Source organism: Synchiropus splendidus, chromosome 2 (genome assembly GCF_027744825.2).
Source record: "Synchiropus splendidus isolate RoL2022-P1 chromosome 2, RoL_Sspl_1.0, whole genome shotgun sequence".
In the NCBI taxonomy this organism is placed as follows: domain Eukaryota; kingdom Metazoa; phylum Chordata; class Actinopteri; order Syngnathiformes; family Callionymidae; genus Synchiropus; species Synchiropus splendidus.
Genome location: NC_071335.1, coordinates 38,285,318 through 38,302,539, shown reverse-complemented (window position 1 = coordinate 38,302,539; position 17,222 = coordinate 38,285,318). Strand labels below are relative to the sequence as shown.

The following is a 17,222-nucleotide window of genomic DNA, read 5'->3' as shown; positions in this document are numbered from 1 at the left end:
TTGCGGGGTCCACATAGGAAATTCAGCACCTCTCCTGGTGACCGCTCCAAGCAGATAGCGGTTTGACGGATGGTGCGTTCATGGGCCGATCGGAGCTCGCACATGCGCCCATCAAGCCTTGTGTCACACAGAAACGGTATTTGATTAGCAATATGTCTAGAAATAAGAGATGTGCACGGAAAGACTTGAGGAACATGCAATAGAGGCTGCAGTGGAAACACCCATTCTTTTATTTGTTTTATATGTATTTATCATTTATTTTATACAGAAACTAGACAGAACATATCCAACTGCATATGTGCATTACCCTATAAATGAATGTTAGACCACTTGTACCCTTTGTACTTTTTCATCTGTAGGTTTGTCTTAGAATGAAATATACCATATACTCAGAGTTCACCAGTTGGGTGTCTGCTGCCGTGTCTGTTGCCCTGCAACCAGCCACTCAAACATTGCCCATTTATCATCACCACTCATCTGACAGACATTTCTGTTCATTTTTGGACGGCGAAGAAACCAAAGATTGGGTCAGCCAAGTGCAGCAAAGCCATCATAAGTGAGATGGATGTGGATTCATGTGCATATAATGGAATTAAGAATGTTCACACATTAATGTCTCTGAACAATCATTGCAACAGAACACTAACACATCCCACTCACATTTGTGTCGAATAAGGTTTTCTGTTGTTGTAAATCGCTCACTATGTAGTGTAACTTTAATAGAAGCTGATCCGGAGTGAAGTGTTTTACCCCATTGGATGTGTTGAGTAAACAAGAGAGGAAAGGTAAATGAACGCCCTCTGCACCGCACTCACTGTTCTCATATATGTGGGTCATTTGTCTCTTCTTCCTCACTAACTCTACAAGTTAATTGACAGATGACTATGAGCGCGACTGTACGTCAAAGTCGTGAGACTCATGGTCCGGTAGTTCTTGAACGCACCATTCCAACAACCTTGCACTCTGGTTATCCGCCTCCTCTGACGTCACGCCAGTGGCTATTTGCATGAAGAGCTTTCTGGCTGCGGCTTCAACTCTCCAGTAGAGACTCCGGGAGAAAGCGAGGGAAGGAGCCCGCAGAAATCGTACGGGGAGCAGGAGCGCTACGCGACCCGGAGAGAAAGATCCGACACCAGGGGTTAAAGAGGAACGGTGGATAAAATCTATCCAGAGGAGGCGGTTCTGCTGCTCGGTACCATGGATCTACCCGCCGCGGGAGAGCACGTCTTTGCGGTGGAGAGCATCGAGAAGAAGCGCAGCAGAAAGGTTCGTCACATGGACAGAGATTAGAATGATGACCCCAAAAATGATTGTAGTGAACGCTTCACATTCAAATCTATGCTTATCATGTACTGTAAGTGATCATTCCTCTCGTTGCGCAGGGGAGGGTCGAGTATCTGGTGAAGTGGCGCGGATGGTCACCAAAGTAAGTCTTCCCATGCATCATCACCATCCTGATAGCAGAAATAACCAGTCAAACGTGCGTGTGCGTCTGTGGCTTCTTCCAAGTGCAAGCATGGGCACGCGTGAGTGCGATTGCGCGCTGTACCCTCTGGTGTCCATGATGGATGTAGTTTTATAGTTTCTGCCAACAACGGTGGGTCCGTTTGTGACATTTTATGTCCTATTCTCAAGCATAAAACATACGATCATAATTAGATCAGGCTCGCATGTGCCAAAGTCAAATGCTAGTTATTCAAACTTTATGAGATTTAGAGTGAAATGTACATAAGTGCTGGGTAGATCATTGTAACGCTGCTTGTTGTCTGCTGCTTTTGTCAAATAGAACCATCATCAGACTTTTGGCCATGAGCTTATCATCTCTGTCTTATCAGATACAACACGTGGGAGCCAGAGGAAAACATCCTGGACCCCAGGCTCCTGGATGCTTTCCAAGACAGGTGGGTTCCCCCGAGTTGTCACAGTGTTTCTTCACACTCAGGAAACGTGTTGCTTGCCCGTCCTCCCAACATAATCCTGTGTTGACAAATATGCACTAGTGTCAGCTTAGCTAGCACTTCCAGGCCACTCACCAGGTTTGCCTGTGGGCTGTGTCACCGAGGAGTCAGGTGGGTTAAACAGAGGTCAGACATACCACGGGAGCTCAATGTCATTTTAGTGACATCACATTTGACATGTGACAGTGTCTCACTTAACGTCCACAACAAATACGTTGGATGTATATAATTTCTTTATTTTTTTAATGAACTTGACAACAACAGTGTCTCATTTTTAAACATCAAGTTATTTATTCATCAATTCAATGTTGAGAGCTGAAATGGTTCTGCATCTAAAATATATAGTCTGGCATTGAAACCTTGCACAGTAATGAAGCCAGCTGACTCTAAACTCTAAAGTGATCCTCTAAATTTGTTCATGTCATCAGTGTCAGGGGGAGAGGGGCGCCCCATCTTCTCATATGTATTTCTCTTTGGAAGTGGGAGAAATTTTATTGAAACTAATTGTGTGTCCCTCAGGGGAGCCAACTTGACTGAATGCCAAGCTATGAAAAAACACTGAGTTGTCACTGTAATTAGATATGGGGGAGGGGCTGACATCACCCTGTCTGCAGGAGTGAGTTATGGCCTTGCACAGACGTGGATGGAAACTGAAGTCCAAAGAGGATGATCTTTATCTCCTGCTATGGCCTCAGTGAAAAACATATTTGGTTTCTTTGTTTTTCAATCAAAGAACTGCAAAGTGTATTGAAAAAAATGGTTGTTCAGCAGCTGCGTCTACTTCACAGTTACACATCAGCAAGTTTTTTTAGAGTTACTCTCCGTGTTTCCCTCGGAGCTGGAGGACTGGTGTGACTCTCCGTTGCCATGCAACAACAACTCATGTCTGCCAGACGGTCTCACTGTTTGGCTGCTGTTTTTGTCTCCCCTGAAGGGAACGCCAGGAGCAGCTGATGGGATATCGCAAGAGAGGACCCAAACCCAAGCACCTCCTGGTTCAGGTGAGGTGAATTCCTCGATTGTGGCAAAGATCATATTCAGAATTATATTCATTGGTATTGAAATCATCAGTATTCAAAGTGATTATTAATTGATTTGAGAATTTGTTTTTATGTCAATTATTTGGTTACAATCGTGGGATTTTGAGTTTGTTCCTGCAGAGCTAGTCCATAGAACACTGACTCTGAAGGCCTGAGGAAGAGCTGAGATGTCTCATAGGGTGAAGTCAATGGCTGGGTACTAGTGATGTTTCGACCAGCTGTGGGCCATTGAACTTGCCAGTTACTGTCAGTGTCAACTCGAACTGTGTAAAAGCATAATTTATTTTAAGTCATTTTTATTTCTGTTTAATGTGGCAAACAAGCTTGAGGTTGAGTTGTGTCGAGTAATCATCTGTCTGGCCTCACAGGTTCCGTCTTTTGCCCGGCGGACCAGTGTTTTGGCGGATCTACATGAGGTGGCACTGGACAAAGATAGCTGTCAGAAGACAACCCCCATTCAGATGCTGCGTCCACAGGTCCAGCAATACCAGCTGAACAGCAAGAAGCACCACCAGTTCCAGCCACTGTGCAGGGAAGGCGAGCAGCAGCCCACGGGCAAAAAGTTGTACTATGAACTCAACAGTAAGAAGCATCATCACTACCAGCCCAGCCTCAAAGTGCCTGAACCCATCTTTACTAAGCCTAGAGAGGTCAAAGCTCCAGATCTGGCGAACAAAGGATACAACCTCCCCCCTGTGCTGCAGCAAAAATGGATCCGGGACAAGGATTCTGGCTGCCTCACCAAAGTAAGGGACATCACCATGGAGCTGAAAAAACTTCCAGCAGACCTGAAAGAACCAGAAAAGGACAAACCCAAAGAGGATTCACTAACACAGTCGTTTGGAGTCAGCAACAGCAAACTGAAGATTGTGAAAAACAAAAACAAGAATGGTCGGATTGTTATTGTTATGAGCAAATACATGGAAAATGGATTACAGACAGAAAAGGTCGAAAAAGGGGAAACTGAAAGCGCCTCGAAGACCTCACCGAGTCATGATGAGGAAAACCATGTGGAGAAGATGAAGCTTGTAAAGAAGCTCGGCCTCATAAATGGCTTCTCCAGAAAAACCAACACAACTTTCTCCAGCTCTGACCTTGAGAGACATTGCACCAAAGAAAAGGAGCAGTCGTCAAAGGTTGGGCCACCTGTGACGGAACAAGATAAAGATGTCGGGGTCAAGGGTCGAGGGCTACTTCTAACAGATCAACCTTTACAAGTGACAGCCAAATCTAATCCGGTCTCCTTGCCTCTGGACACTGAATCGCCTTCTGTCACGGACAAAGCATCTGGCCCGGGTGGACAGAAGCGACGACCCTCGGACTCCGATCAGCATGGGAGTCCCAAGAGGTTTCATAGCTCTTCAAGTCCCCACTCTGCACACTCCTGTTCATCGACGGGCAAAGACCAAACCAGCCACCAGGATGTCCTCAACCTGCAGGACTCTGAGTTTCCTGACCAGGAGGAACCTATTGACCTGAGAATAGTGAAATTGCGGCCTCCAGTTTCTGTTCAGGACGATACTCAACAGCAGAAGGAAACACCAGTACACACAAACCCCCAGGATGGAGTACACTCTGTCACAGGTGACAAGGACGTGGTGGATTCTTTGGCAATTTGTACCCAAGAGGTACAAAAAGTCAATACATTTCCATCATTCCAGCCATTCCTTGGAAATATTGTCATCACGGACATCACGACGAACTGTCTGACCGTCACCTTTAAGGAATACATGGCTGTGTAATAGCGCAACTCTTGTTTTGTACTTTGTAATGCTTGAATGTATGAACAGACATGAATCTGCTGTCCTTGCTGAAGGTGTGTGGCCATGCTCATTTCGATGGATGGTGACTGTAAACCGTGAAATTTGATTTAGAGTTTCAAAAATTGAACAAAAGGTGCACTTATTTACTTGTAAATATTTTCACTTCACGGATGTCTTTTGGTTGATAAACTAAGCTGTCTACCTTGGGTGCTAATGTAATCTACTGTACATAGAAAATTCTATTGAACCCTGGTAAATTACACTGTGTGTGTCTGTGTGTATTTCTTATACGTGTGTGTGTGGGTGGGAACAGGTGGAGTTAATTAAGGATGCATGCTGCTTGGACTGATTACGCCGTTAGGCACGGAATAACAAGCAGATAAAGAAATAAAGCGCCTTTCTTTCAATGAAATGTCGTTTGGTTCGTCGCAAGGTTGGTTGTGGCATGACTCATCAGACATGCCATGGCGTTTTAAGTTGTCTTTGAAAGTGGCATTTCTGACATGTCCACCAGTGGCTTCCGATCGTCCATTCGAGATGTTTGTTGAAGCATTTCCTTCATTGTCTGAAGAATAAACGCTTCCTCCTGTCATGAATTCAAACCATCACATGATGTAGCTAATAAGCTGACACGACAGCTGGTCTGGTGAGTTCATAAACTGATGGAAAATTCTTCATAACACTGTGGCTGACTTCATGATGTAACACCCGTGTCCAGCCCTTGTTGAGTCGGTTGTGTCATGTCGTTCCTTTAAAGAAGTCATCCATTCATCCGCTGTGGAGTGGCAGGTGCACAGGTTATGTTCCGCAGATGAAAGGCTTCCTAGCATATGATTTGCAATAAAAAAAAAGGTCACAGATTCTATTTGTCTGCTGTGTTTGTCTGAGGATTGTTTGAACTGGTGACGCATGGGCATTGCATGTGATCTACTAATGCTCTTCAATAACTGCTATTATCTCAAATGATACTGTGTCTGCACAGGTTTATTTGTGTCCGTGGGGATTACCCACTGTAGATTTCCAGCTGCAGCTTTCCCGAATAGAGCCAGAGAAACTGTAAACATGTGCAACAACCCTCAAAAGATTTTTTTTAGGATAGGGTGCTTATGTGCATGTATAGCTATGAGTCTTTTTTTTTTAATGCTCACTTCTGATCACCACAGAAGAAGGCTACGCTTGAGTTCCAGTTTCATGAATAATCTTTTTCAAGGCTTTCCAACATGCTGCTGGTCTAACATTTATTTATCAATGTATATCGTTTTTCTATTTAACCAGATAAAAATGCTTCGCAAACTGAGCAAAACATGAACGTGTTGCTTAAATGATGCGTTGACTGACTGAGAAATACGACTGTCACTGCGACTGTGAAAACTGAAATCCTTTCTACCGGTAATACGACATTCATTTAAATTCCACTGCGCCGGAGACTGTTCATTCCTGACTCAAATACGTCAAGTCCACTGAGTGTAAGCATCAACTTTAGTGCTGTACTTCTTTTAAAAAAATTAAAGCCATTTTTCTTTTTTCAGTGTGATGGTTACCAGCGCGTTCTTGCTCGAACTGAGTCGCTCCCTTTATTCGTGAAATAATATAAGGACCCGTTTCACTACCCACACCAAGTGCATCATTTTGTCAAATCATGTTTAGAATATTTTTGACATATTCGTAAAATAAAACTGAGCAAAGTCTATACGCATATATCATTAATTCAGCGGCTCGTTAGGAGTGTGTCGGGAACGTTAGTCGTGTTCCATAACTTCGACGTCAGCAGGTGAGGATTCCTGCCTCACCAACATACTGTACATCGCGTGCTCTGTTCTTCCAACGCGTCACTCTCGGAACACTGGTTTGCGTGTGTGAGATAATGAGCGCTCATCTGCCTCGAGCTCGCTCTCGCCGTCAGACGACCATTTCCTCTGCGCAGCCCGCGAATCAAAGTGCTGCAGCTGAATGTGCGCCACGACAGAGAAAATGGCTCCTCTCTCGCTCGGCTCGTCTTCTCGATCCCGCCTTCTTCGTTTTTCTTAATTTATCGACGCGGTGGCGCGACGCTGTGTTGTTCATGTTGACGCGGTTAGTAGTACGATGCCTTTCGAAGGGGAAATTGATCGTTCGCGGACATGAATGTCACCCCGAAGACGCCAGCCTAGAAACCTAAATATATCACGCTCACTGTGGTTTTGAGGACAAACAGGAGTGTGAGTGTGTCTCCACTAAACATCGCTTCATGTAAAACATCATCACCCAGTCAGGTGAAAGGAAGTCAACGATCAAATGATATACACACTAAGCGGCCACTTGTACTTCATATAAAATCAGACGGCTATTAATTCTATTATTTTCCCTGTGTGGATGACATCTTTAATTACACATTAATTAAACGAATTGTCCATCTATTATTGTGAGTGAAATGTAACCAGACGAACCAAACCCGGTAAGTCCGGAAATACGCATGTAAATTACAGTGTTTTCTGCCGGATAATTCAAAATACAATCAGCTATGTCAGTGATTCGTTTGGATTTGTATCACCGAAATAACTCTTTTGGCATTTGTAATTCAAACAACAATCCACTCTAATAGAAACATTGTCAATTCAAGTCAAATATTGTATCGAACGATGTGTATTTCTGTTGCGGACACTGGGACAGTCGCGACGGCATTTATGTCTAGTCATTTTTCTTCTTTCATGCAGAAATATTCGCTATGCTTTCTGTGGAAAGCGCTGAAATGTAAATCTGCCCATTCTTATGAATATTTGACATTTTTATTAAGCAACCTGTGCTTCGTCAAGATAAACAATGTGGCCCACAATGCTGCGAAAATGACATTTTATTTTCATTTATTTTTGTTTGTGCCGTTTAAAAATATATCTCAAAAGCTATTCACCGCAATAAAAGCAACGCTATTTGGATGTAACACATGTGTATCTTCTACGCGCTGTTTCATTAAGGCCCAGGTCGTGCGCGGATGAAAGTCCCGTCAACAGTGATCCAAGTCCGGCCGCGTCCAAACCTGTGCTTGCATGCGCACCACTCAGTTAACTCGCTGCCGAGACAAAAATTAGGCGGATAGAAATATAGAATGACGAACACTCTTGCAAGATGTTTAGGCGCGTCCGCCTGGCAATTGCGCTGCGATGATCGTTTTGACGTAAGACGCAAATAATTGACGGCTATGATCTATCGTTGACTGCAAAAAAAAAATCAGATTAAAATAACGAAATCCGACCGCAGCAGCCGACATTCAGGAAATTATTAAGTACCGAATTGACTGCAAAATATATCGCCGTTTTGAACAATTGAAAGCACGCGCATAACGCCACATCCTTAGTCGTGCCCGTGATTAAAGGTAGAAATATCAAAATCCAAAACTGAAAGACTGCAGTGACCTTAGAGAAGCAGGTTTTATTTAGCGCGGTGATTTATGAAGCAAGAGTGGAAAACATTTTAGATTTAATTTTAAGGTAAAACGATCCATGAAGCGTTAAAGCTTGACAGAAATGCCATTCGTTTTAACTGGTTCTTTTTCCATTTCATTCCGGAAAAAAGAAGCTGATTTAAAAAACGCAGCGCAACTAATTCATGTCGCAAATACAAATAGACCTCTTAAAATAGATAACTATTTCTCTATATTATAATAGTCATTACTTGGAAACATCTTTTGTTTAAACTTGTTTCCACGTGTTTGTTAATGGCGAGGCCAGATGACAGCGTAACATTGCATCTCATCGGTGAATATGATTGTATCACGTGGTCATAGTACATTCTTGTGGAATCTAATCTCTTTTCACAGATAACTGCGGGATCAATAACTACGCCTAGGATCAATAATATCCCTCAGTAATGATCTGTCGACTCGGATGGTTTTGCTCTCGCTGAGGCCTGAACACGTGAACTGCGTCGGAAGTGTTTGGCCTTTAACGCGAGAAGACAAGACATTGAAGAGTGCGTCTGGTTCAGAGATGACTAACGCAGATGCGGCTGCGAGTGTAAACTGCGTTGCCGGCGTCATATTTAATCTCTGTCGTTTAAATAGCGACTTTGGAATCTCCGTCATTTAAACTGGAACATTCTTGGAAACTCCGGCGGTCGTCTTGAACTGATGTCGTTGGAGAAAATGTGCGTCAGCATAAGTTTTATGCCTCGTATTCATCCAACCACGTTTAATGTCAATCCAAAATCGATCCATCCACATGTCCGGTAATTCAGATGTGACAGATTAGTTGCCATAAACCGGTACCGACTCGCGGCGAGGACATGACAGCAGCCATGCCTTCCCCCTTTCCCTCTCCCCCCGCAGACGCCACTGAGGCTCAGGTTCCGCCCCCCACTTAGCAACCCGGGCACGTAGCAACAGCTCGACCAATGGCCGCCTGTCTCGCGGGTTCCACCGACCGCGGTTCCTTAGCAACGCTGTAAAAAATTGCACTGACGTCCATTCTGCTTGTGAGTATTATGGTCTGTCGGGAATTCAGAGCCTTGCTAACGTTAGCCAAGCTAACGGTGGGTAAACATGGAGCTCTCTGCTGTCGGGGAGAGGGTGTTCGCGGCCGAGTCGATCATCAAACGGCGAATCAGGAAGGTAGGTTCTCTGCTGAAGGTGCCTCTTCTATCCTGCCATGTTTTGTGCCACATGGTGGCACCTCACTTTAACACTATCACAAGCTAACCGTTTGTTTGTGATGGCACGCAGGGTCGGGCTGAATATCTGGTGAAATGGAAGGGCTGGTCTCCGAAGTAAGTCTTGTGGTGTGGTGTGTCGAGCGTGCTTTCAGTCTCACAGCCGGACTGCGGTTGTCATTAGCTCCCGCTGCTAACCAGGCTGCACCGCGGAGGCTCGAGCTCGGAAGCTAACGAGCGCTTGCCCTCGGTCCCGCCGCGTTTCTGACTTGAATGTCGGTTCTGCCGCAGATACAGCACCTGGGAGCCAGAGGAGAACATTCTCGACTCTCGCTTGTTCGTCGCCTTTGAGCAGAGGTACATTTCCGGCGGTGTCAGTAGGCGAGTTTAACCCCCTGTTTGATTCTCCTGACGTGTCTAAATGACATTTCACAGGGAACGGGAGAGGGAACTGCACGGCCCCAAAAAGAGAGGACCCAAACCCAAGACGATCCTGCTGAAGGTGACAGTCCCCACGTACTAACAGAGAGCGTGAATCGCATTTATCGCCCTTTATTAAACTAACGATCTCGAGACTGCGCGGTCCGCTCGTGCCGTTCCCGTCACGGCCTCGTTTAAAACCCCTCTCGCCTGGTCTGATGGTCAGGATGAAGGAAATAAGAGGAGGATGGAAACATGCAGTTTACTGAATTGAAAGGCACTGTCTCACGGCACTCCCTCTGTCTGACAAGACATAATTCGCTTGTGCGTCAAGTATTCATTTGGCCCATTAATGAATACAATTAGTTCTTCTTTCAAAATGAATGCACAAGGTGACATTTCAAATTAAGACTGTAAATTTACATGTATCAATGTAGTCGGCCTTTTTGAACGGAGGGGTGAAGCTCAAGTGGTTTTTAAAGAGTTCAAATGGTTTTTGGTTTGCTCTGTGTGAGATGTTGCTGTTGTCATTGTGAACCTATGTGCTTTCACTACCTTGATTGAACCAGTTTCAGTAATAATAATAGAAATTCTGCAAATTAATTTCATGATGTAGAATTGTAATTTTTTTTTTACTTTGTTTTTGTTCTGTGTTTGACATCTTTTCAGCAGGCTGAGACAAAAGTTAAACCCCGGTCTTATGAGTTTAGGAGTGAAACTTTAAGAGGGATGCACATCACCTACCCCAACGCTGAGCCAGTGGTCACCCCACGGGCCAGGGAGGGCCTGAGGTCTGTGGTACCAAACATTTTTCCTCCAGGCACTGTCAACCGTGGAGACAGTGTGTGTGTAAAACCAATAGAACTGCCCAGAGAGCACAGGCCAGCCTCGCTCTACCAGAGTAACCGCGAAGACCTTGACCACATACCTAAAAAGAGAGGGCCCAAGCCCAAGCCGCGGTTAGATGAACCTGGAGACTCTGAGCTGCTCAATAGGAGACTGGAGGAGCATCCACACAAACTGATTAAGCTGCCGAGCGGTCAAGAGATGAGGCTGCTCAAAGTAAGTCACAGATACCCCGAGGGTCACAAACACCACCACCATAAACGCCACAGACACCATCCAGAGCTGTCTGGCAACTCCCATAAGCTTCTGTACATGGACTACAGCCCACAGATGCACTCTTTCAGGATGAAAGACTCGTCCAGATACATGGCCCCTGCCCATTTCAAACACCAGAGTCAACCTGTCCAGCTGCAGCGGATGGAGAAACCGAACTTATTAGACAAGCCTTCACCAACCCCCTTGGAAGATGACCTGGAAGAAGTTACATGGAGGCCATCACTGGCCAGTGCGGCAGAAATTCTGGTCACTGACGTTACCAGCAACCTGCTGACTGTCACCATCAAGGAGAGCAACACTGCAAAAGGCTTTTTCAAAGAGAAGAGATGAGATGGGTTCTTTTGTCCATTACTATTGTAAACAAAATTCGTTTTTATAGTTTGTTAAAAAGAAAAAAAAAACTCTTTGGAAAATGTTTATTATAAAGATAGACTTCTATTGATTTTTTTGGCAAAATAAAGTCTATGTCCCATAGTGCACATGATTTAGAACCATGTTTCTTTTACAGATACTGCCTGTAAATTTTCTTAAGAAAAAAATGTATTTTTTGTTGTTATTTTTGCCCACATCATCTACTGTCAGAGGTGTATTTTTGTCACATCTTGTGCTCGAAACCGGTGTGGAATTAATCTGGGATTACACGTAATTTGTTCTAGATTAAATCATATTTATGATAAATTTATAATTGCTGATAAGACTGAAAGTGGCCCTATTATATTTAACAGAATATATTTAAATGAAAAGTACAGAAGCACTTTGTTTAGGAAACGATTGATGTTGAACTGCCCCAGATTCCAATGTCATAGCATTTCATATGTAAATTGATATTTTCCTGTGATCAATTTAATTCAAATTGTAGGTACGTTTCAGTATATTTACCATTTTTTTTCATAGCAACTGCGCTTTATTTTAACAATTTCGAGTTTCAATAAATCTTTTAATCCATTTTAAATGTCCATGTGTTATGTTTAAGTTGTCCGGGTATTTCTCTGTTTTAAGTCGTGTTTTTGTCATGTCGTTTGAGAGTTTGTCCGATTTTTATTTTGTTTGAAATAGTCATACCGCGATGAAAGAAAATGGATCGCACAAAAATAACCATGCCAGTTTATAGTAGTGGATGCGGAAATCCTCTCTGCTCACTTCAACAACGACCGGGCTTGATCCGTTATTCCCGGCATACGGCAATTTAATGACCTGTGCGCGCGCAAAAACGTGAATTAGATCAATGATTTGCTCGTTTATTAACATTGGAGCCTATTTTCTTCATGTTAATATTGGGAGTACTTCATACTGGGGGGTACTTCCTGTGTCTGAGCTGGATACACCACGGTAAAATAACATGTGTATCATTTGAAATGTATTGGGTAGTGAGTGAGTCCATTATTATCTCTAATTTGTTCTCGGCGGTTCCGGTTCGAGGCCTCAAGCGGGGAACATCAGCCATTGGGGTTGCGGCGGGCCGCAGTGAGAAACTATTTTTCTGGTTTTGGTTCATGAAAAAATGTTTTTCCGTTCATAAAAGGCCAATTCCCGTGTTTCCTCCAAGGCCCCCTCTATCTAATACATATATATGTATATATATCTACCGATTATTACTGAAAAAAAATTTATTTATTCAAATGTGACTAATACTAAATTTCGTAATAAAAAAAAACATTTATTTCTATTCACAAAACCCTAAATGGCGAATGAAGCGTCGGCAACACTTATTTATTTATTTTTTCATGTCATGAAACGTGTTGTACCTTGTTTTCAGAATTTCGGAACGAGTCGTCCATCGCCCTGATCATAACAAACTGGATGCGCTAATTTCACTCTTGTTTTATAGATTATAAATGTTCAAAGAAGTGCGGTGCAATCCGCTGACCAACAAATGTCGCGAGAGCTGATAACTGGTCCGTCGCCAGTGTTGTTTTTCTTATCTCCTCAAGTCATTTACTATAAAAATGTAAACGGGCTTAGTCCGGTGCTACGAGCGAAAATGTTTTGTTTTCTTGTTTTTAATCCGTGTTTTCGTGTTTTATTTATTGGCCGGCCGTCGAACTAGTACCTGGAATAACTGACAAATCACTGTCGGAGGAGTGGACCTTATGAACATTGGTCTTCACCTCAGAAAAGAACGCGACTTATTGGAGACCTTTGTTCGGGCTCGACGAAACAGTGACGATATGATTGTAGATCGGATTGTGTCTTCTTTTTTCCGTTGTAATGGCCTCACATGTAGTGTTCCACTGTGGGTTATGTTTTCGTCTTAGAGATTTAAAATTGGTGGCTTTCAGATTCCAGACTGATGGCAGATTACATTTGATCCCACTCCAAGTAAACTCTTAAAAACTCACCAGTGTCATTTCTAAAGTTTATTGCACTAAATAAGAAAAATATGACTCTGTAGCCAAAGCCTGTTTAAATCAAAGTCACAAACACCTTCAGCAGGGTTTTGGATTAACACTCTTCAAAACTAATAACACAACATGATTTGATTTTATTCCAAATTGATTATATAAAGAAACAAATTACTCTAGAACAGTATTTCTATCTTGATAATGCCACATTACTAACACGATAACATCAACTAAATGAAAATAAACAATTAACAACAAAAAAAAAATAGCAACAGGTGGCAACATTTTGATTTACAAAGAATTCTTTCATGACAGTTTTGCCTGGTAGATCGGTGGCACATGCGCCAGATTCCATTTGAATATGATATGATATGTTATGTGTTTGTGAGCTCCTATTACTATTTCAGGTTAGTTATGCACTTCACTCACGGTGTCAACAAGTGCACACCGTGATGGTTGTGCTCATGAGGATCGATCCTGTGCGATCAGTGGCAGCTAGTCAGTAGAGGGCGCCAGGACGCCGCTCCACCGCTCACCAAAGTATGTCGAAGACATTTGAAAGTGAATAAATGTGTTTAAAAGTGAAAATGATATTCTGAACAACGTGTCTACACTCGTAGAGGATCAAGATAAATTTTGTATAGACAATAAGTGCTTCCATTTATCCGTCCGTCGAATCAATGATGCATTCCAGCCTCAGGGCGCAGAACTCTTTGGCTCTCTTCAGAGCTCCTCATGCGCAATAGCTGCTCTTCAGTGAAAATAGATAAATAAAATCATTTATAGATGGAGATTTTACAGCCATTGTTACATCAATAATATGAGTAAACTGTGTAAGAATGAATAAGTACTTTTGAATAAGTATTTTGAATACTTCTGAATAATAAAAATAAGTACCCCTACATTCCCTCAGAATTTTCTTTTCAAATTTAAGGTACCGTGGTCCACATTCCCCTGTGTGTGTCTGTGTGTGCGGTCATGTTTTGCCATACTTGTGAGTAGCAAATCTTGTCAAGCCACCTTCTTGTGAGGACATTTTGCTAGGTGAGTACATTTTGACCCTTGGTCGTAATTAGGTTTAAGTTTGGTTCAGAGTCATGGATAAGGTTTAGGGTGAGAGGTGGGGGAAAGTATTATGGCAATGACAACCGTCACAACGTCCCCACAAGGATAGAATAATGTTTGTGTGTGGGCGTTCTGTCTGCCAGTCTGATGATGTCCATCAAATCACTCCAGATACAGAGTGGCAATCTTAATAATGACAACGCACTTGTTGTTTCACTCATGCAGTTGAATTTATTCCTCATCAATGTGCTGAACAAACATCATTGTCTCCAGGCATGCAAGTATACTGTATACTGTATCTGAGTAAATATAGCTAAGATGGGTCAATGCGTCTTCATGTCACATGGTCCTCATGTTCCAGGCATCAGTCTTGGGCTTCATCTGATGAGAAGAAACACATTAGTCTTACCTCTGAAAAGCATATAACCAGTCGATCCTGTTTTATTGGAACGAAACAAAATGTCTTTCTCTTTGTATTTTGTTTGTCTCTGTTGCTTTGAAGGGAAAGAAGCTGCTATATGCAGTACCACTTTCATAGCCATCCATTCAGACAGGGTATCCGTAGTTCCTGTCACAGCGAGGGTAGCAGTGAGGGTTGAGCCAGTGCTCCATGTTGGTCTCCTGGGCCCGCTGGTCCAGAGCCTGCATGTGCAGCAGATGCTCCTGTGGAGCAGACACATTTCAGCGGCTACACTATTTAGCCAATGTGAAACCCAAGTGTGAAGAAAACAGAAGTGTGTGGGTAACAGTGACAACAGTGTTTCTCTGTTTCATTTCCACATTCAGAATGAAAGTAGAGCGATGAGTTGAACTCCACTGAGGAAACATGTTTAAACATGTAATTATTCTACCGGATTATCTACACAAACAAAGCCTCAAAGTTAATGAAATACTGTGAATAACAGTTGCATTTCCAACAGTATTCCAAGTAACAGCATTAAACCACAGAGGTCAATATTACTTTTTTTTAAATATGTTCGCGTTATTTCCTTTGAATTCATTCATGTTTACAAACAATGAGTTGGGTGGAAATTAAATTCTGTGCTATTTAGTGACATCTCGTGGCAAGTGCGGAGACTGCGCCTTAACAAAAAGAGCTCATGAGTCCCTTAAGGGTAGACTTTCAGACACTGAATTATTGTATGACAAATGTTTAACTGGCGAAAGAGGAAACGTTTAAACTCTTCCTTGATTTTTTTTTAACTACTACCATTCAAGGATTTTCTGACACATGCATTTTTTGTTAGAGCGGAACAGAAGTGTAACATGTGACTAGTGGCTCTGCCCTTTTGTCTTTTGAACTTTACCCTCATCGGTTCATCAGGGTGGCCAGCCTTCCTGGGCCGTTCCTGCCGCTTACTGCGAAGCAGCTGCTTTGCGAAACTCTCCTTGATGATGGGGTTGGCATCTGACAAGGGAGAAATGTTACTGAGTTTCCACGTCCTGATAACACAAATAGATTTAAAAATCACGGTGGCTTAAGATAGAAATGTTTTTAACAGGGCAAATATTGAATCGCAGCCCTGGTCCTAAATATTGCAGCCAAAATATCTTTTATTATAGCTCTGCTCCCCACCACGTATATTGCAAATTTGTTTTCCCTCAACACACCAGCCATTTGTCAGAGAGTTGTGTTCAGTTCCATGAATAAGCCCCTCACCACCACCAGCCTATGTGAGGTTGTTTATTCCAGTCCCAGAAGTCCCCTGGGAGCTGCTCCTTGCTCTCCCTCTACAGAGGGAGGCCCTCTCCGTCTCCATCCCTGCTTATAACTCAGGCCTGTTTAGGCAGCCAGGTTGTTATGAAGAAGGTTACAAAGTGTCCATTCATGCGCCTCACTCGCCTGGGACTGCAGACTGTGAAGCATGTGACCTCTGCAGCCTGCCGCAAGCGAAAGTCCAGCTTTGTCTGCACCTGGCCACAGATGCTGACGACCACTATCCACAATACAACGTATAACAAACAGGGGGCAAATACTCAACTCCAAACACTGTTATTTCCAGTGGTCACTGAAGACATTGGTCATCCAAGGGTTTGCTATTCGAGTCGTAAACAAATTCCAAATAAGCTAAAGTATTTTACTGGCTCTCCGTTGTCTACAGGTGATTTCACAATGAGAAATGTTCTTACCTGTGTAGGTGGTCAGTAAGACCATGCAGAGCAGAAAAACCAGCAGCAGCAGCTTCATCTTGCTCACCTCTCTAGTGCTGCACGTTTCAGACCTCTGGGGTCCTGACCAGAGAGCAAAGGGGCGAGGGAGGAGAAACCCCCTCCTCTTCCTCCTTAAACAAATAGACAGCCATTTATGTCACTTCCAACGTGCTTAAACACACACGAACCAGCAAAAGGTAAACAACGAATATCCCCTTATATTGCACATTAAATTATTATTATTTGTCCGGTAGATGGCGACAGAAACCTTGATGGATGATTAATATTCGTATTCGTAAAAATACCATATTATTTTATTAAATGAAGAACTACTACTTTTGCTCATATGTGTGATTCAACCGCGCATTGACTTGTGTAGTGCGGGTATAAACATTGGCATAAGAGTCTCTTCAAGTTGAGTTCTGTTAATCCTTTGTGTAAGTGAGAAACAAAACACTAGATTTGGTCCTTTATCGTTACGCCTGACTTCTAGTCAGAAAAGCTTTTGATGTTCCTTTTCAGTGGGTGTAAACTGAAATCGATATACAAATCTGTTTAATGGTTCCGATGGTGATAGGGTCAAAATGTTTTGTATCTTATGCTTACCGTCGTATAACACCTTTGGCAAAAAAAAATATTCTGCAAACGTTTGTTTTTTTATTTTATGAGCCTCGCAGTGTTTTATGAGCAGCTCGATTTGGTACAGCGCATGCGTACATTGACGAATTTGCACTCAAAGAC

General features: G+C 43.0%; 3 protein-coding genes across 4 annotated transcripts; 2 read left to right on the top strand and 1 right to left on the bottom strand.

Moving 5' to 3' along the window:
• The first annotated feature begins 1,016 nt into the window (after window positions 1-1,016).
• Window positions 1,017-5,612, top strand: LOC128754902 (E3 SUMO-protein ligase CBX4-like). The gene is made up of 5 exons (XM_053857869.1): window positions 1,017-1,266; window positions 1,383-1,426; window positions 1,836-1,901; window positions 2,893-2,959; window positions 3,367-5,612. The coding sequence occupies exons 1-5, from the start codon at window positions 1,198-1,200 to the stop codon at window positions 4,738-4,740; spliced, it is 1,620 nt and encodes a 539-aa protein (XP_053713844.1). The 5' UTR covers window positions 1,017-1,197; the 3' UTR covers window positions 4,741-5,612.
• Window positions 5,613-9,175: 3,563 nt separating this feature from the next.
• Window positions 9,176-11,868, top strand: LOC128754903 (chromobox protein homolog 8-like). 2 transcript variants are annotated; one of them, XM_053857872.1, is made up of 5 exons: window positions 9,176-9,343; window positions 9,455-9,498; window positions 9,673-9,738; window positions 9,817-9,883; window positions 10,474-11,868. In XM_053857872.1, exons 1-5 carry the CDS (start codon window positions 9,275-9,277, stop codon window positions 11,251-11,253), a joined length of 1,026 nt encoding a protein of 341 aa, XP_053713847.1. In that variant the 5' UTR covers window positions 9,176-9,274; the 3' UTR covers window positions 11,254-11,868. The 2 variants fall into 2 exon arrangements, with proteins under 2 accessions (XP_053713847.1, XP_053713845.1); XM_053857870.1 differs by having other exon boundaries at window positions 9,177-9,343; window positions 10,471-11,868.
• A 2,696-nt stretch (window positions 11,869-14,564) lies between these two features.
• On the bottom strand, window positions 14,565-17,142 carry LOC128754652 (uncharacterized protein C17orf67 homolog). Its single transcript, XM_053857420.1, has 5 exons — window positions 17,088-17,142; window positions 16,461-16,612; window positions 15,638-15,738; window positions 14,858-14,993; window positions 14,565-14,711 (listed from the first exon to the last, which is right to left on the bottom strand). Exons 2-4 carry the CDS (start codon window positions 16,516-16,518, stop codon window positions 14,877-14,879), a joined length of 276 nt encoding a protein of 91 aa, XP_053713395.1. The 5' UTR covers window positions 16,519-16,612; window positions 17,088-17,142; the 3' UTR covers window positions 14,565-14,711; window positions 14,858-14,876.
• Window positions 17,143-17,222: the final 80 nt, after the last annotated feature.

Bases quoted from the DNA above. Each gene is read 5' to 3' on its own strand.
- LOC128754902 (XM_053857869.1), top strand. From the start codon at position 1,198: ATGGATCTACCCGCCGCGGGAGAGCACGTCTTTGCGGTGGAGAGCATC. The intron at 1,267-1,382 runs GTTCGTCACATG...CTCGTTGCGCAG, and splicing joins AGAAGAAGCGCAGCAGAAAG to GGGAGGGTCGAGTATCTGGT. The intron at 1,427-1,835 runs GTAAGTCTTCCC...CTGTCTTATCAG, and splicing joins TGGCGCGGATGGTCACCAAA to ATACAACACGTGGGAGCCAG.
- LOC128754903 (XM_053857870.1), top strand. From the start codon at position 9,275: ATGGAGCTCTCTGCTGTCGGGGAGAGGGTGTTCGCGGCCGAGTCGATC. The intron at 9,499-9,672 runs GTAAGTCTTGTG...GTTCTGCCGCAG, and splicing joins TGGAAGGGCTGGTCTCCGAA to ATACAGCACCTGGGAGCCAG. The intron at 9,739-9,816 runs GTACATTTCCGG...GACATTTCACAG, and splicing joins TTCGTCGCCTTTGAGCAGAG to GGAACGGGAGAGGGAACTGC.
- LOC128754652 (XM_053857420.1), bottom strand. From the start codon at position 16,518: ATGAAGCTGCTGCTGCTGGTTTTTCTGCTCTGCATGGTCTTACTGACC. The intron at 15,739-16,460 runs GTAAGAACATTT...CTCCCTTGTCAG, and splicing joins CTTACTGACCACCTACACAG to ATGCCAACCCCATCATCAAG. The intron at 14,994-15,637 runs GTAAAGTTCAAA...TCTGCTCCACAG, and splicing joins ACCCTGATGAACCGATGAGG to GAGCATCTGCTGCACATGCA.